General features: G+C 50.3%; 2 protein-coding genes across 2 annotated transcripts in view; both read right to left on the reverse strand.

The window, feature by feature from the left end:
* LOC147637769 (uncharacterized) overlaps positions 1-18,804 on the reverse strand; it is a 68,491-nt gene that overhangs the window by 13,078 nt on the left and 36,609 nt on the right. Inside the window, exons 5-9 of the mRNA XM_086799589.1 lie at positions 9,617-9,688; positions 8,161-8,277; positions 7,989-8,066; positions 7,804-7,866; positions 7,600-7,696 (exon numbers count right to left, since the gene is read on the reverse strand). Coding sequence (XP_086655715.1) covers positions 7,600-7,696; positions 7,804-7,866; positions 7,989-8,066; positions 8,161-8,277; positions 9,617-9,688 — 427 coding nt within the window. The remainder of the gene's footprint in view (positions 1-7,599; positions 7,697-7,803; positions 7,867-7,988; positions 8,067-8,160; positions 8,278-9,616; positions 9,689-18,804) is intronic.
* Positions 10,192-13,729, reverse strand: LOC147637770 (uncharacterized). Its single transcript, XM_086799588.1, has 4 exons — positions 11,581-13,729; positions 11,141-11,483; positions 10,888-11,049; positions 10,192-10,753 (listed from the first exon to the last, which is right to left on the reverse strand). The coding sequence occupies exons 1-4, from the start codon at positions 13,041-13,043 to the stop codon at positions 10,337-10,339; spliced, it is 2,385 nt and encodes a 794-aa protein (XP_086655714.1). The 5' UTR covers positions 13,044-13,729; the 3' UTR covers positions 10,192-10,336.

An 18,804-nucleotide genomic window follows, 5' to 3' on the forward strand; every position in this document is an offset into this window, starting at 1 on the left:
CCCGGTCTCTGGCCTTTTCCCTCTGGAGGACTCCATGGAAGCCGCTTCGACCACCCCTGCCGATTCCGGTCTCCGTCTGGAGTTCACAGATGCAGATCATCAGTTGTTTGTTTCCACAGTATCCGCTCTTGAGGCCTCCTCCTTGGTCTGCAAGATAGTGGGTAGCCGTCCGATGCGGAGAGAGCTTCGCGACCTTCTGCAAGGCAGCCTCGTTGGCGTGCCTGCCAAGATCGTCAGCGTCGATTTTTTGGGACGTGACTACTACCAGGTGGATTTCGAGTCCCCCCAGGCAGCTCAGACAGTGCTGGCTCGGAGCCCCATTGCCCTCCGCTCATCCCGGGCGTTCCTGGCGCGATGGACTAACCGTTTCGACCCCGCTTCTGACCCGCTAGCAGGCACGACAGGTTTCCCCATCACTATATGCTTTCCTGGACTCCGCAGGGAGTACTTGCCCCTCTTGTCATCCATTGGCAAGGCGTTCGGGCAGGTGGTGGAGACGCCTCAGACAGCGGCTTCAGTGATAGCTCGGGCAGCAGGACTCCCGGCCATTCGCGTTGTGGTTCCGTCACCGGAGTCCCTCCCGAAGACGATCCTCCTCCCTTGTCTTTCTGGAGGACATCTGATACAGCGCGTGGAGTATTCGGGCCTCCCCGGCCAGTGTTACATCTGTCGGGAGATGGGCCACCTCGCACGCGCCTGTCCCAGCAAGGGGGTTCATCCTTCACACTCTGCCGCCTCTGGACCCCCTTCAGGAGGCCCGAGGGGTGGCCATCCACCTCAGAGACCGGACATCCCTGGCTCGTCTCAGCAAGCGCCATCATCTGACGAGCAGGCCCCGGCGGAGGATGCTGCGCAGACCCAGGAGGCTGGCGGATGGCAGGAGGTTCGCCAGCGGAAACGCCCAGCCCGCAGGGACCGCCGCAGACGCCAGCAGGTAGCACAGGCTGGCGGACAAGCGACTCCGGCTGGCGTCCAAGCACCTACCCGCACTTATGCTCCAGTCAGGGATAGGCGGCCAGCAGGTCCCACCCCGATGGATGAGGATTCAGTCTCAGTGCCCGTTGAGGCCGCCGGTGGAGCCCCCCACGTGGAGACCCCGCTCCTGCCTCCCCCCGCGAGGGGCCCCGTCCCCTCCATGGAGGGGATTCCTGAGGATCCCGGGCCGCACTCTGCGACCCCCGGCCCCTCTTCCCCTCACTCGGAGAGCACTCCTTCCACCCCCCCCCCTCTCCCCCCCCAGCCCCTCCCCTCCCGCCTCCCCCGGCGGCCCCCCCTGACACCTCTTCTCTGGCGGATGCCTCTCCATCCTCTCCTCGCTCTCCCCCCTCCTCTCCGCGAGCCACCATCCCTCCCTCGGCCTCTCTAGGATACTCCTCCAGACCACCCATTGCCCTAGGGCAGCGCAGCTGGGTAGGCCAGCGTTCAGTTCAGCGGCTGTTCCACCGCCACTCCGGGCCGGTGGAGATGGCGATCCTAGCTTCGCCCGCCACAGAGTTCTCTCCAGCCTCCCCTGGGGGGCCCCCGCGAGTGATGGGGCTCCCAGTGGATTACGGTTTTTTCAGGTGTCTCCAGCTGGATGCTGGCCCTTTTGAGTCACTGGTCGCGCCCTTGCGAGTTTGCGTGGTGTGCCATCCCTCTCGTTCCCCTTCAGTGGTGAGCAGCATGGTGGCCTTCTCCTTTCCTCTTAGTGTTGCCCCAGGCACAGCTTGGGATTGCAACTCTGTAGAGGAAGTTTTGCGTGATCAGATACTGGAGTTTTCTCACCACTTCAGTGACTTGGGGCTCACAGACCTATTGCAGACCCGATTACACTCAGCCTGCATGAGCTTGTTTGGTATAGGAGATTGGCGGGCGGATCCGGTCCACACCTCAGTTGAGGCGGTGCTACTGATTCTCCTCCACGCCGCCCCGAGGATGCAGCCTACCTTTAGATACATATATGCAGAGGATTGGTCTCACGCCTATGCCCTGGACAGGGCGAAGGCGGAGTGGGGCTGGACACAGAGACAGGTCACCCTCTTTTTGGAGAGACTCCGCACCCGGACAGACAGTGACTATTCTCCCTCCAAGCCGGCGCCCAAGACTCACAGAGTGGAGGGCAGCTCATCCGGGCCGGCTGAGAGGGGTGAGCCAGTGGCGGCTGCTTCACTTGCCATAGCTCATCCATGAGGATCCTCTCATTGAACATCCAGGGTCTTGGTGGACCTCGCTGCTACATTGGTCGGGGCAGACTTTGCCAGGAGATCCAGAGGGCTCTCGTTGGAGGACCCATAGATATCCTTTTCATCCAGGAGCACCACCTTTCTGCCGGGCGTACCCGCACCTGCGGGAAGATCTTGCCGGGCAGGAGTCACACTTTTTGGTCACCGGCATATGGCTCCCAGGGGAACCAGGGTGGAGTATGCATCTCAGTCAGCGAGCAGCTTCTATCCGAGGTTGTGGATTCTGGCACTCTGGTCCAGGGTCGAGCGCAGTGGATCATCCTTCGGGTTGGGGAAGACCGCATTGGCTTCCTCAACTTCTACGCTCCTAATGGGGCGACCGGGAGAGCTGAGTTCTGGAGCACCATTAGGCAGTCCCTCCCCATGGCAGACCATTGGTGCCTAGGGGAGGATTGCAACATGCTGGAGGATGCAGCGGACAGGATGGGGGGCAGCCAGGAGACCATTCATGGGCCGGAGCTCGCTGCCTGGGAGGAACTAGTGCTGCAGGTGAGAGGCCAGGATCCGTGGACTCTCTCGGAGTTTGGCAGGTTGCAGGGGAGTTTATCGTTCTCGCGCTCGGATAGACGGGCCACAGGAGTTAACCTTTCTTGCATTGACAGGTTTTACATTGATGAGTGGGCTTGCGATAGAGGTGGCACTGTGGGTATACTTGCAGGCTCCTCGTTTTCAGACCACTTTCTAGTGCTTCTCCAGATCGAGGACCCTACGAGAGGAGAGCGAGGCCAGAGCGTCCGGATCCCAGATTGTCTCATAGAGGAGCCCGAGATTGCGACCAGAGTTGAGCAGGTCTGGCAGGAGCTTCAGTTCAGGAGAGGATCGGCAGCCAGCGATCTTGACAGGGGTTTGCAGGAGATCAGTAGGATGCTCAGACAGGCTGCCCTGGACCGTCTGGAGACTTTCAGAGAGTAGGAAAGGAGCCTGCGGAGGAGTCTAGCTTCCCTTCAGAGACTCCAGGAGAGGAATCCTACGAGCCCTTGGATTTCAGAGCAGATGGAGTCAGCTCGCACAGAGATCAGATCCATCGAGGAGAGGAGGGTGGAGTTCCGATTCCATGCTCGGGCTTCTTTTTGGACACAGGCTGGAGACAGAGTGACTCGAGATTTCTTTGAGGCGACAGGGCCTCGCTTCAGACGAGAGGGTCTCAGGCGTCTTCGGCAGGCTGATGGCCAGGTAGTGGTGGATCCCCCCAGGGTTCGGGCGATCGCCACAGATTTTTACAGGGATCTGCTCTCTGCTGAGCCAGCAGATGACAGGGTGAGAGAGGCCCGGGAGGCAGTTTGGAGCTTCACGAGACCGGTTGTGCCGGCCCATTTGCAGCACTCCCTTCTCTCCCCTTTCTCGGATACGGAACTGGAGGAGGCTCTGCACGCACTTCCTCAGGGCAAATGCCCTGGAGAGGACGGTCTCTCAGTGGCTTTCTTCCAGAGGTACTGGGGTCTCTTGCATAGGGGCTTCAGATTGGCATTCCAGGAGATCATGGAGTCGGGAGACATGCCGGACAGCATGGCAGAGGGGTTGATCCACTTGATCCCCAAAGAGGGAGGAGATAGACTAGAGATTAGACAGTGGAGACCGATCACCTTGCTAGGCACGGCCTACAAGGTCCTAGCTAAGGCGATCAGCAGGCGGCTTCAGCCTCACCTTCCGGACATCATCCACTCCACGCAAACTGGCTTCATCCAGGATAGGAGCATCCTGGATAACATCTTCTCTTTCTGGGAGGCTACGGCTTTGGCTAGATTTCGGCAGGAGGATCTGGCAGTGCTCCTACTCGACTTCGAGAAGGCATATGATCAGGTGGACTGGGCCTTCTTGGAAGGCACTATGGAGAGGATGGGCTTCCCCCCTCAGTGGATCCGTGGGGTCTCTGCACTCTACACGTCGGCTCATAGCCAGGTGCTGATACAGGGCGTGCGCGGAGAGAGGTTCCAGCTCTCGCGCTCGGTGCGACAGGGGTGCCCCTTGGCGCCCTTTCTTTTTCTTTTTGTGGCGGAGGCCATGAGCACTTTCTTGATGGCACAGGATACAGGTTTGCGGGGCCTCCAGCTCCCCATCCGCACCTCGGAGGAGCTCCTAGACTCGGAGTTCGCGGATGACACTGCTGTTTATCTTCAGGGAGGGGAGGAGAACCTCCGCCGCTTCGCCTCAGCCATGGAGAGGTTTTGCAGAGCCTCGGGCGCTTTGATCAATTGGCACAAGTCGTGTGGGTTGTGGGTCAGTTCTGTGCCCCCCCCCCCCCCCCCCCCCCCCGACTTGGAGGCCAGTTGATGGATTTCAGTGGCTGCCCCCCGGCACTACAGTGCGCTATTTGGGATGCTATGTGGGCATCGACATATCTCCGGAGCAGCAGATAGCCCCCCTTCTTCTGAGCATTCGGAAGAAGCTTCGGTATTGGAGTACCGCTCGTTTATCTCTGGCTGGCCGAGTGGTTGTGGCCAACCATGTTCTGCTTGCTACCATGTGGTACATCACTTCTTGCTGGGCCTTCTCTCGGGCGTGCATTGGCCAGGTGCAGAGGCTCATCAGGAACTTTCTTTGGTCCGGTGGCGACGGGCGGCCCGCCAGGGCCAAGGTGGCATGGGCTGTGATCACTAAGCCGAGGGAGAGAGGCGGCCTGGGCATAGATGATCCTATTTGTCAGAGCCGGGCTTTGCTTGGCAAGTTGGTGGTTCGTGGCCTCCTACCAAGCGTTGAGCCGTGGAAGGAGTTTCTTGTTTCCAGGATTCTCAGCCGCACTCCTTCTCTTAGCGGCCCCTGGACCCCAGCATCAGGTGGATCTTTACAGAGCAGTGATCCAGAGGAGTGGGCCTTGGTTTCGAGGAGCGTTTTGCAGCTAGCCTTCTGAGGGCCTGGGAGCATCTGAGGCCGTCACTCTTCCAGACTTCCCCGGGCACCGATGAGGAGCGCCTGAGGTAGCCATTGATCTGGAACCCCTTGATCCAACTTCCCAGTGGTCATATGGTTGGATCGCGATCTCATGTGTCGTGGGGCCCATTGAGCTCCGGCCCAGCCCAGTCCTTAGACGACTGGATATGTTTTCAGCAGCTGCATCTAGAGGTTCAGGAGAGGAGACTCAGTGGGATGAGGGGCAGAGAGTTGATGAGGCAGGACATTGAGGCGGCCATCCCCCGGGAGTGGCGGACTCCAGTACAGGACCCTCCACCTCCACAGTGGATGGGCGTCTTTACTCGGCATGAGATCCTTCTAGCGGTCTGCGGCTCAGCAAAGAGAGTCGCCCCACTCACCTTCAAGGTGGGAGAGGGAGGCCAGCTTCAGAGGACCCGACTAGATTTGGATGAGTTCCAGGGTTGTATCTTTCAGAGGGTGCGGGTGGTCGGCTTTCATTAGAGACAGTGGCATGTAGACCCCTCACCGGCCTCGATAGGGGAGGACTATTCTTGGAGATTATGGGCTTGGGACAGCAGGCCTCTTATTTGCCTTCAGTGGGATCCAGGCGAGTGGCTTTGGCGAGATCCCTACTCGGCTCCTACCAGCCCAGGCACCCCCTTTTTTCAGTACACAGCAAGGCTGGGGCGGCGGATCCAAAGGCACAGGATAGCGGGCACCCCGGCGGCGGCCGAGCATTGGCGGCGACAGGGGCTCTCCCCTGCCTTCCTTAGGGACTTCTGGCAGCGCCTTTGGGCCAGCTTCTGGCCCCGGAAGGTGACGCTTTTTCTCTTGCTTACAGCGCATAGAGGACTGGCTGTGGGGGCTTGGCTAGCTTTTGGCAGACACCCAACGTCCTGCCCGCGGTGCGGCCATGCACAGGAGTCGCAGCGGCACTGCTTATGGGATTGCCCACAGGCACAGCAGGTCTGGCAGCGCGCTCTCAGGATGGTTTTTGCAGGCTCGCCAGGTGAGATGATGGTGACGTGGGGTGCGGTGGCTTGGGCCACGGACAGCAGCCCGGCCCTTGGATACGAGGACGTCCCTGGCAGTGTGACCATCCAGGTCTCTGACAGGGCGATGGCGGTGGTTCCGACGCCAGACTTCTCTTCGGCAGTTTCCCAGGAAGGGGACGGGCACAGCTGGGAGATGATCAGCAGCATGACGGCTTGGCACATATGGAGAGCCCGATGCAGGGAGGCCATAGACCGCCAGGCGACTCCACCGGCGGAGGTCATACAGGCCCTCTGGGTGGACATCATTCACACCTTGAGAGGACACTGGGGGAAACTTCAGGGCGACTCGGATCGCATGAGAGATCGCCGCAAGGCGTTCCTCCGCACTTGGCAGCCTGGCCCTTTCCTCATCGCGAGGGGCGAGGAGGTCACTTGGCACTACAGGCCTCCAGTTTGGCTCCTCACCTCCCGCATGTACTACTAGGTAGCCCCCCCCCCCCCAGAGAGCGGCCAGCCACGGGGGTGGAGCTCCGGTGTTCACTGTGTTTACTATCCCTCCTTGTGAGATGAGCTTTGTAGCCTTATGGCGTTTTCTCATTAACTAATAGAAGGATCGTTTTTCCCCAAAAAAAAAAAAAAATAGAGGATGTCACTGCTGCAGAGATGGAGAAGACAGATAGACAGCTTATTTAACCGTCTTTCTGTTGCTCAACACCAACTACAGGCCATAGTCTCTCTATTTCTACATAATGGAGGCTTACTACAAAAGCAAGACCCAGGTGTGGCATGGCATGGGAGGACAATATGCTTTCCCAAATGTGGAGGTTGACTGCTTGTTGACATTTGCAGCCATGGAGTCACCCTAAATCTGCTAATACCTTTACACATGTATTATTATATTTTAAAAGTTAAAACTATCGGCCTCTTGTGAAAAATGCTGTGGGTTCTCCCAGGGGCAGTTTGGGCTTCTTGTTGACATTCCTGGACATCCCTAAATCTCCACCAGGAGAGATTCACTAAGATCTTTCAGGGGCAATTCAGGACCTTAGATTGTCTCTGTGACCAGGCAATGACACTGCTGATCGTTTCCCACTGCAAATCCACTAGGCACATGCTGACCCCAGGCCTCCTACATGTCAATAGGACATATGTAATGCTGCTCTATGCCTTGTGCCAACCATCATCTAGTAGGTGAACAACAGATCAGTTGACTCCAAACCAGCTGAGCTGCATGGCAATCCCATGTGTTGTGTCTCTGTGTTTCAATTGCAGCCCCAGAACTTGCAGTCATGCAAGCATCCCATCCAGGCGAACCAGTCCCTAACTACCCCTTACTTGCAAAAAGAAAAGCCTGATGTCTCTTCCTTCATACTAACACAAAGATCTTTTCTTCATACAAAACACCAGAGGGAAGCACCAAACAAGAAGCCAAGAGAAGCGGATATAGTCAACATCAAGTTTAGAGAGAAGTGGACAATCTGCACTTCCAAGCAAGAGCAATGGCCATGCTATATGTGAGGGAATAGGCATGCCTGCCACTGCAGCAAGTGTCATATCATCCGAGTAGCCACCATACCGCAATCCAGTCACCATACCATATCTATCCTTTCGAAAATCATCTGCGTGCATCTGCAGTCAATAACTTGCTTTCATTACCTATCTCCAACTGACATTATCGTTGAAAATAAAAAACAAAAAATGATGCATTTGCTTAAGTCACTTGTGATATTTTTTACCATCATGCAACCTCCCCACAAGAAAAATGTCCGCCCACCAGTAGCAAAGCCCATTGAGCAAGGCTGCAAAGACGAGTAAAATATTTTAGTAGAGACTAGACGAAAAGAAAGAAAAGGCCCCACAAAGACCCATGGTTAGGTGAAAGGAAGTCCACACTCTCTTGCATATTGAGGTCACCAAGTACCATGTGGTATTCAAACATACAATAGCTGCCCAAGCTCCCTGATGGAATGTCAAAAGGATAGCCTGTCAAAACAAAGATCTGCACATTAAAAAGTCAGTGGAGAGATTAGTAACCTCCCACAAACGCAAAAAGGTGACAAACGTATGCAATCTGAAGCATTGTAAACATTGACCTTTGGATTCTCCTCTATGCACGCTACAAGAGCTCCTATTGTGCCAGGATGAAGCCGAACATCATCGTCTAAAAACAGTACATACTTGGCCTCCTCGTGCATTGCAGAGATTCCTGCCTTCAAAGTGAAATTTACTTTCAGCACCACATTTGTTTAGTTATTCTTTTACTTTGGTATTCATCTCACATTGATAAATGAATCTAATTTATTAATATATAGACCTAATTGCCCAAGACTTGGACAAGGACTTGACACTGATTTAGCCTTTCCAGAAACCCAACCAATTGGCCTAATAAGTGTCCGATTAGGCTTGTACCACCATTACAGCTTGCAAAGAGGGTTACAAAAGACTTGTGCCACATGCACGACCAGACCAAACCCTAACAATCTAGACGGTGCCTGGGGACCTATTCCTTGGACTAGGGCTCCAACATGCTTAGGAGGAAAGGGATCCTCTGTCCTAGATGAACAAGAATGTCCACATAGCACCCTAGGATAGATGGTGCACATGACACATGTTTTGCAATATACAGTAGATTAGGTCTCTCTCTCCTTCTCTATTGTGCCTTGCTAAGTTTTGATTAGCCTTAATTTCTCGTGTGCTTAGCGTTAATTACAGGTTTAAGTCTTTCCACTGCATCACTCATGTGAAAGTGTTAATAATAGACAGGGCTGATCTATAAAACCTAGGCAAGCACCCACTGGCAAAGACGCCTACAGGGAGCATCTAGGCATCGGATATGTCTTGGTGGCATGAAATGCCAGGGCTACTAATACCATGGTGGAGTTGACTCTGAGCAATCTGGACCTCAAGCTCTAGAGTGGTCCTGAACCTAACCTATGGCTGGGAGGTGAGAGCCACTAGCCAAAACCTATCACGGTCACATCACCAAATCTTTAGAAGTATATGTGATCTTTACAAAGACTCTCTTGCAAGTATACAAAAAACATTAAGCTGGTTCTTTTGCAATTATGTATTGTTTGAAATTTGCATGCATATCCCTTATCCCTTTTTACAAAATGAAGTACGTGCTTGAGCTCTATATAAAAGAGCTCAACTTGCCTTTGCTACTTCCGATGACAAAGCTGATTACATTCAACTTATCTTGTCATATTTGTATAAAAACATCACCAGAAAAACCATGAAACCCACTTCTTTATGTTTCAAACATTAGCTTATGAGCCATCTAAAAAAATCCCTTTAACAAATCTTTCAATTGTATATACATGCACACATGGACGAACACAAGCACATAAAATATGTATGCCTGTCGACATGCACATGCACACACATATAAACAGTGAGCGAGCACCTGTGTGCATGCACATACAGCATGAATTTATACATAGATCGTAACAAATATACACAATACAGGGCTGGTGAAGCAAATACTGAGAAGATTCAATTAAAACTTTCGTTCAGCAGGGAGAAAAACAGAAAGTGCAATTATCAGACCAGTTGATTGTGTATTTTCTGGCTGCACGTTGTAGAGAGACCAGCCACAATTACTTTTGCGTCTACTTGTCCCTGAAAAGCATAAAAGGTATTAGCTCAACACAGACCAGACCCAATATATGAAAAAATATTCCATCCAAGAGTACATTACTGCAGTCAAAACAAAGTAAAAATATGTGTAGGAAACACCACAGGCCCACCATTTCTTGTTCTGGTGTTGTTTTAAGTGTGGTGGCACATGGTCACATTGTGTGCAATGTCAATGCAGAGCCTTGACGGAAGTATGGTTAAAAAAGTGGCTGTGTATGGGCACATGTGCATGTGTGTGTGTGTGGGCTCCTATGGCTCCTATCAAGGTAGGTCCATACGTACGGTACGTACGGTACGGTACGGGTACGGTACGCAGTACAGTACGGTCTTCGAGCAAAAGTACGTAAAGTGCGTCAATATAATATATATATAAATTAGATCCACTAGTACATATCATTGAATGTCATTCATGAAACATAAACTTTGAATGGTTTAAACTTTAAACATTGAACATTGAAAGAGTAGAGATTCAAGAAGGATACAAATGAACATAAGGTAAAATCATGATTACAGAAACTCTGAGCATGCGCAAAGCGCTACAAGTAAAGAAACCGATACAAAGGACACGGGGGAAAAAACCTCTCCTAAAGAGAGTAAAAAGTGCCCCGGTCAACCTAGGTCCTGCAAAGGCTACTCATCATCATCAACACCTGATGATGAAGCTGAATCAGATGGGACGTCTCCATCGGTAAGGACATTCCCATCAGAATCATACTCAGGCTCTACATAGGGTACTCTCTCATGATCATCTAGCATCTCCTCTGTAGCTACTGTCGATGTCTCCGCATGTGATGTGGTAGATGTGCGTCGTCCTCGTCCTCGACGAGTCCCGCGCCTAGCGCCTCGTCTACCTCGCCCGCTCGACTGCACAACATGCGCATCACCACTGGGCTCAATGTCATACGCCCTGGAAGAAGCCCGAGTCACCCTGCGGTCTATACTCTCCAGCTCTCTGTGCAACATGCGAATTATCTCCTCCTGCTCGTTTCTCAATGCGGTCTGCGCCTCTTCTGCGGTAGCAACGTGCTCCAGAGATAGAGGATCAACCTGTCAACAACAATAAACATGTTCAATGCGAATTGTCTGTGACCATGGCATGCCAAAAATGCTGGCAGCTGCATGCATCATAATATTGTTACTTGTATATACTAATGTCTAGACTCTATGACACAATCAGTCACCTGCATAGGATGCTCAAGTTTCTTAAGATTTTGAACCAATCGAAGATTGGCTCGGCAATAAACCAAGCGTTCCAACTGGCTGGTCTTGAGTTTATTGCGGATCTTTGTATGAATAAGAGAGTAGGCACTCCAATTACGCTCACACGCACCAGCTGAACAATCCTACAAGTAATAAAAGTCTTAAAGTAATCAAAACCTATTTATTATCACACATCGTTTTCCAAATTCCATTTAGGGAGTTATTGTCACTCACTTGAGAGAGGACGCGCAATGCCACTTGTTGGAGTTGGAATGATTGATAACCATAAATCAACCACCAGTTAATCGGGGCCTTTGCCTCGTCTTCCTTGTTGCATGAGGTTCTGCTAAAAGCGGCACCCAAACTATGCATGTAGGATACCATGGAGTTGTTTACCTCTGACTGCTGCTCCTGAGGATAGGTTGCCTCCAAGTACATGTCGCGCATGGTAAGAAGCTCTGGATTGCTTATGGTCTCATCCTTTCGATAAAGAGGATGAAGCAGTGCAGCCATGCCATGAATTGGGCGAGACATGTACTCCCAACGCGTCTCTATAATCTGATTCAGTTCTCTAATTCTAGAGAGGAAAAAAGAGTCAAGACCAAAGTTATAATAAGAGCAATTTAAAATGATTGGTGCGATAAACATGTGACGTGCACTTGACAATGGCTTACCTGTCTTGAGACACCACTGTGGACCGGCTAATCTCTAGCCGCATCCTCCTAAACATGTGGTAGAGGAGACCCATGGTAGATCCCTCCATGTCTGTCATGCGCAAGAGAAAGAAGAGCGGCTTCAGCAACTTGACAATCTTTGCTGTCTCCTCCCAAAAATTCTCGTCCAAGATCTTACGTTGGACATACTTTGTAGGCTCTGAATTGCAATGTCGTGGATCTTTCCACGTTGGATCAACCACAGTGGCTTGTAGAGGATCATGGAGCCTCTGCAAACGCTCCAAGACCATGTATGCATAAGCGAATCGAGTCTTGGAAGGCCGTACCATATCAAGCCCGGGGCTCTTGCTGCGAAAGAGCGCCAATGCTTTGTGTTTTTTTCTGAAAAAGGTGGTGATGCGATTGGCATCCGCCAACACTGGCTGCACCCAAGTAAGCTTCCCCACATCCTCCATTAATAAATCCAAGCAATGTGCAGCACATGGAGTCCACACAATGCTTGGGAACTCACCTTCTACCAACTCTCCCATCCTCCTACAGTTGGAGGCATTGTCAGTGACCACCTGTACAACATTTTCTGGACCCACCTCTATGATGGCTTGCCTAATGTGCTGATATATAAATTCAGCTGTAAAACTCTCACCTGCCTTACCAGCATCCACCGCACGCAAGAAATAGGTGCCAAAACATGATGATACAAGAATGTTTATCATGTGGCGCCTTCGGATGTCGGCCCATCCATCAGACAAGATGGTGCATCCAAACTTTCTCCAGCTGTCCCGTATTGGTTGCAGCGCCACATCTATCCTGGCTTTCTCCTCATCTAGCATGCGTGTCCTCATTTGTTTGTATTCGACCCCGTGCCAATCCTCGCACGAACCCACAGCGGCTATTGCTTGAACCATCTTCTTCCATTGGTCCGTGCGAAGCACATTGAAGGAGATATTGCATTGTATAAGTGTGCGTGCAATCTCTATCTCGGCAACCCTTTGCCGCTCCTTTACCCATGCGGTGCTAAAGATGCGAGATGGGAGAGTGGTCTGCTGTTTAGAAGAACTATCACAATGCATGTCGGAACCTGCACCTTCCTCCATAATGCTCTCCTCTACTCTTGCCCTCTTTCTACTAGGCTGCCCCATTGCACTAGAGGATCCTGTAGCAGCCGTTGGATTAACAAATGCAGCTCGAGGAGGAAGAGGATCCAACAAATCCTCGTCTTCAGCTGCCATGGCTGCACCCTGTGAAGCCTTCAAATTTTGCTCGGCTATCACCTTATTTGCTATGTCGCGTGGCACAGATTTGCAAGCTGAAATGCCATTGCCACCGAGACCCGATACATGAGAGATGAGGCGAGTAACTGAACTTTTGAAGTCACCTCCACAATACCGGCATCTCCATTGGTTGCTCTTCTCATCATCTTGGAGTGTGTGAAGCTTCCAATAGGCATGTCGTTTCTTGCCCATGGCACAGAGAGAGAGAGAGAGAGAGAGAGAGAGAGAGAGAGAGAGATTATTCAACCTTCAGTCGTGTGTGTGTGTGTGTCACATGTTTGTGTGTGTGTGTGTGTGTGTGTGTGTGTGTGTGTGTGTGTGAGAGAGAGAGAGAGAGAGAGAGAGAGAGAGAGAGAGAGAGAGATTATTCAACCTTCAGTCGTGTGTGTGTACAGTGTGTGTGTGACATGTTTGTGTGTGTGTGTGTGTGTGTGTGTGTGTGAGAGAGAGAGAGAGAGAGAGAGAGAGATTGCTTGCAGCCTTGCTGAGTGTGTGTGTGTGCGCCAATACTCTGCGCGCTGCTGGCCGCGTGTTTTTTTTTTTCATTTTTCTTCCCGTTTTTTTTTTCTCTCTCCCGTTTACTTTTTCGTTTTTTAATAGCGCCCGTTTTCTGCAGCCCGCCGAACCCGTTTTTTTTTTGTTTTTTTCTACTTTAAGTTTGGCCCATTATTTGGGCCATGCCTTATAAATAATAAGGCTAATGAGCCCAGCGGCGGCCAGCCCAGCCCCGCCCCAAATAAATGACCACCTACGCGCAGCATTAAAGAGACGACGCCGCGTGGAAAAAAAAAAATAGCAAACGCCCTTAACGTTCCGTACGTACAAAAACGTACGTACGTTTAGAACGCCTCAAATGCAAGAGTACGCGTACCTGACCCAACCTTGGCTCCTATGGATCGGCTTATGGATTGGCAGCTGCTTTCCTCCACTACAGGCACTCATCCTGTTCCTCTCCCCGCTCTAACCTCCATTAAAGCCTATCATTTACTTCAGCCTGCTCCATGGATCCAGCAATATGGCAATTCTTTATGGCATATAAGGAAACCCCTTTCATGGTGGAGGAAGAATATTCGAATGATATGGAAAAGTAAAATGCCTTTGAAACAAAGACTTTTCCTCTGGAGATGTTTGACAGGTACATTGTCAGTGGGGGTTACACTTGCAAGACGCCATATTGCATCATCCACCTGTCTAAGATGTATGGCTCTTTCAGAGACAATTCCTCATTTGCTTTGGCATTGTCCTTGTTCTAGGATCCTCCTCAGGCGTATTTCTCATTATCTTTGCCTTCACTTCCCAACTCATAGATTTGGGAAACATTTCTGGCTCTTTGGCAGACATCTCAGAACTTTGTCCCAATACTCACTTTTTCTATTTTGGGTGAGATATTGGGCCCTATGGACCATCTGGAGTGAACACAATTTTGCATATTTGGGAAGGCACAATCTCCAATCATATGAATCTTTCCGAGCCTCATTGCGACAGTCTGTATATGCTGCTTGCCTTGAGGGTGACATGGATGCATCTTGTATTCAGCTTTTCTTCGAGTGCTTTTGATCTTTGGATATTCTCCACTCTGGAGAATATGATTATGTAAACTTTCTTGTGTGCTTCCATTAGGCTCTCCTTTGGAGTCTAATGTCTTGTATATTGACTTTATGAAAATATAACAATTACTGGTTTTACTAAAAAAAAAAGTGTGTGTGTGGGTGGGTGTAGGAGCTCGCCTGCGCCTGCGTCCTGTCTGGTAGCTGATCGCCTGTGCCTACAAACTGTGTGATAGCTGCTCGCTTGCGATGTGTGAAGACTAAGCGTGCTGCTCGCCTGTGTGTGTGTGTGTGTGTGTGTGTGTGTGTGTGTGTGTGTGTGTGTTTCAAGTCATGGAAATTCAGCAATATAAGAGAGGTGATCTCATAATCCTGAGCTGCAGCCCTTTGCTGATACTTTGCACGAGGGTTTTTCTGAGATCAATCAAGCATGGGGAGATGAGCCTGTGCCCGAGTTTCATGTTTCTGTTCCAAGGTAAGTGTTGTAAGCACCTGTTATGAGTTTGTCTCAGCGAGCTGTTGTATTATTCTTCCCCGGACGCATGCCTGATGCTGGAGATGTTGCACAATGGCTGAAATCTTTGCTTAAAGGCTGTGTTATTGCGGGATGCTACAAGGCGGCCAGAGGCTTCTATGAGGTTATATTTACTACATATCCTTGGTTGCCTATCTTGGACTATCAAAGTCTTATACGCCACAAATGTCCTGTTTGGATTGAGGTAGTTGATCAACCATTATATTGCAGGCCTGCATTGCCGTATCTAGCAGAAGCCCTTGGAAAAGTGGTTTGCCTGCCACGTTCTACTGGAAATGTTAATCGTTTTTGTGTGTTGTGGGACACAGACAACCCCACTACCCCACATGTGGCATTGCAAGTAGACATGATGGGTATGCCCTCACAGCAGGTTTTCTTTAAATTGAAATGGGGTAATTTTGCGGGTTCATGTTTTGAGTGTGGAAAGTTTGGCCATATGCAATCTGAATGCCCGCAGATTTTATTGAAACCTCCTCCTGCAACTACTCATCCAAATGATGATTCTATGTCAGGACCCACTGAGATGCCAAAGCTCGTGGTTTGGGGGTTGGCTCATCCCCCGCTGCAGCTGAAATGTGTTACTTACAATGTCCAAGGCCTCTGTAATATAAATAAATGGAGGCTACTTTGGGATTACATAAATACAACTAAGCCGCATATTTGTTTGTTTACAAGAACACGACCAACACTCTTTGGCAGGCAAGGAAGGTTACTTTGCGGGATTTCGTATCTTTTATGCAAGCTCTCATGCTTTTTCTGGTGTAGCTATGTTGATACACCATGAATTACAGCCACAAGTTGCTTACAACGACCCACATGGTTGTTTCCTTGTGGTCCAATGCATGATTGATGGGGTTATTTATGAATTTGCTTCCTTGTATGTTTCTCAAACTTCGGCTCACAAGGCTGCTATGTGGCATTGTTTGGCTGCTTACCCTTGGATGGGCAATGCCTTTCTTTTTGGGGATTTTGACAATTCCCCTGCTCCTGGGATAGTAGTACGCAACGATCATATATGCTTATGACAAAACACCAAGCTTGGGGCCAGATGACTGATTCTTTACATGCTTGTGATTTGTGGCAGCATTTATTGCCTGGTCGTACTGGGTTTACTTTTCATCACAGCGCATTTACTCAGTATTGGGTTCGACTAGATCGATGGTATATGTTGCATGCAATGCAATTTGATGCTTTCACTTGTGAGATGAACTTGCGGTTATCGGATCATTTTCTGATTTGTATGACTTTGTTTTTTGGTCTCCCAGTGCATGATGTACCACTACCATGCAAGCGCTTGTTATTGGTCAATAACAGTTACATCAAACATCAGGCCTTTAAAGCTATGGTGCTTGGGCTTATTGACCATCTTGCATTACATGCCTCAGTGGATGCAAATTGGGCATGGCACTGTTTTACTGTGGGCATGCAGGATGTCATTCGAGATTATGGCAAATGGTATATGGTGTTGGGAATAAAGTCCCAGTTTCGCCTCCGGACCTTGATCATCGCGTAGCTCTTTTCGAGAGCTTCGCGGCCATATATTTACTTGTACATTTGGCCCCCATTTGGGCCTTGTAACGGCATTCTTTGTATTTGGTCCGCCGGGCGCCCCATAAGTTGGGCGCCCGCCCATACCCTTGTATCACTATAAATACGAGGTCTCCCTTGAGCCTCATCAAGACAATCAAGATATTCTTGAGCATTGTGTGAGTTCTCTCTCTCTCTCTCACTCTCACTCTTCTCTATCTCCTCTGCACTTCCTTGGCTGCAAGCTCTTGTGTTTGAGTCATTCTCTTCCAACAACTGGTATCAGAGCTATGGAGGGAAGCTGTATGCAGAAGCTATGGAGTTAGAGGTGTCTTCCACCACTTGTCTACGGGATCGTCTGCGTTTTTCGCGTCAAACACCTCCCTTCTATCATCAAGATGGTGCGTTTTTTTTAGAGTGCTGCTCTCTTTTTTTTAACGCAGGAGACTGTTTTGCTGTTTTTCTTGCTCTTCCCTCTCCTGCGTTTTCTGCTCCACCCTACGCTGCCCTTCTGCTGCGTTTTCCTCTCCCCTGCTGCTCCCTTTGCTGCGTTTTTGCTGCTGTTCTGCTGCAATCAGCAGCGTTTGCTGTCTGGTTCTCTCCCTGCTCAAGGGCTGCCTTCTGTACGGCTGCCATCAGCAGCTGCCAACGCTGCTGCCAGCAGTGCCACGACCACCAGCAGCAGCTAGGGCTGCAGCCAGCAGTCCCACGGCCACCAGCAAGCAGTCTGGGCTGCAGCCAGCAGCCCCACGGCCACTAGCAGCAGCCGACGCTGCCTCCAGCAGCCAGGAACTACGAGCAACCCCCAAAGACAGCAACATACTGCCCCTCGGCGGGTTTACATCGACATCCGGTGATTCTCTTCCGCCGTCTCCTTCACCTGAAGTTGTTTCATCAATCTACGAGCATCCTACAGTCAACCCATATCTGGTACATAACATCTTGCTATTGCTTACTTTCTGAAGTGTCAGTTTGATAAGTCATGGCGTCTACAAGTGATCTTAAGGGTCTACTAGAGATTAAGAAGTTTGCAGGCACTGGGTTTGATCTTTGGAAGGTGAGGATTCAGAATATCCTCTATCTGCGGGAATGTGATACTGCACTTGAGCAGTTCAAACCCGCTGCTATGACAGATGATGAATGGGGAATCCTGAACAGAAAGGCCGTTGCCTATCTCCAGATGGCTGTTGCTGATGAGGTTCTTGTAGACCTCAAAGGGCTGACAACAGCCTATGCCGTCTGGGAGAAGCTGAGAAGCACCTATGAGATCACCACACCAGTGAACCAGGTACATCTCATCAGGAAACTCATGAATATGCAACTTGATGATTCTAAGAATGCAGTAGAGCATATTACTACTTTCACAGGGGTGCTTAATCAGATGCAGGATTCTGGATTGCCTGCTTTTGATGATAAGTTGAAAGCTATCTTTTTGCTCACTACTTTGCCTGACTCTTGGGAAACACTTGTGGTGTCACTTGGGACAAATCCCAACCTAACTTTTGATGGAGTCAGGGGTGCTATTCTCAATGAAGATATCCGGAGGAAGACCTCAGAGACTAGCGGTTCTGCAAATGTCTCACGAGGGAGGACGACCAAGCGGGGAAATACTACTACCAATTCAAAGGGTAGAAGCAAGAGCAAGGGCCAGCAATCTGATGTTACATGCTACCAGTGTGGTCGTAAAGGCCACAAGAAGCCAGATTGCAAGTTTTACAAGATGGAGCAAGACCGGAAGAAGAAATCCAGTCATTCAAATGACAAAAAGAAGAAAAAAGAGAGTAATTCCAGCAAAGCAGAAGAGTTCGAAAAGGACAAGAGCAAGGCCAATGTGGCCTCTGGTGTTGTCATAGAGGAACTGTCTGACTCAGATGATGTGCTATGTGTTTTTTCTGCTAATGCTCTTGATGTTCATAACTTGCATGTCACAGAACCAGATGTTATTCATGCCTTGATGTATGAATCTGATGTGCTTTCACAGACTTGGATTATTGACACGGGTGCCTCTTTTCATGTAACTCCTATCAAGGAGTGTTTTGCAACTTTCACTGCAGGCTCCCGAGGAAAGGTGTTCTTGGGGAATGATCATGCTTGCAATATTGAAGGTATGGGCACCGTGAATTTGACTTTGCAGGATGGTAGTGAGTTTGTGCTGCCAAATGTGAGGTATGTGCCTGGTTTGAAAACCAGTCTCCTGTCTGTGGGCCAGCTTGATGCCTTGGGATACACGGCCATATTTGGAAATGGCACATGGAAATTGACCAAAGGCACAAGGCTGATTTCAAAAGGATGCAAGAAAGGAACATTATATAGCCTTCATGGTCAGGCTTTGTCTGGTAAGTTT

The sequence above is a fragment of the Cibotium barometz genome, chromosome 6 (genome assembly GCF_041138505.1).
Source record: "Cibotium barometz isolate CiBa-2024 chromosome 6, ASM4113850v1, whole genome shotgun sequence".
In the NCBI taxonomy this organism is placed as follows: domain Eukaryota; kingdom Viridiplantae; phylum Streptophyta; class Polypodiopsida; order Cyatheales; family Cibotiaceae; genus Cibotium; species Cibotium barometz.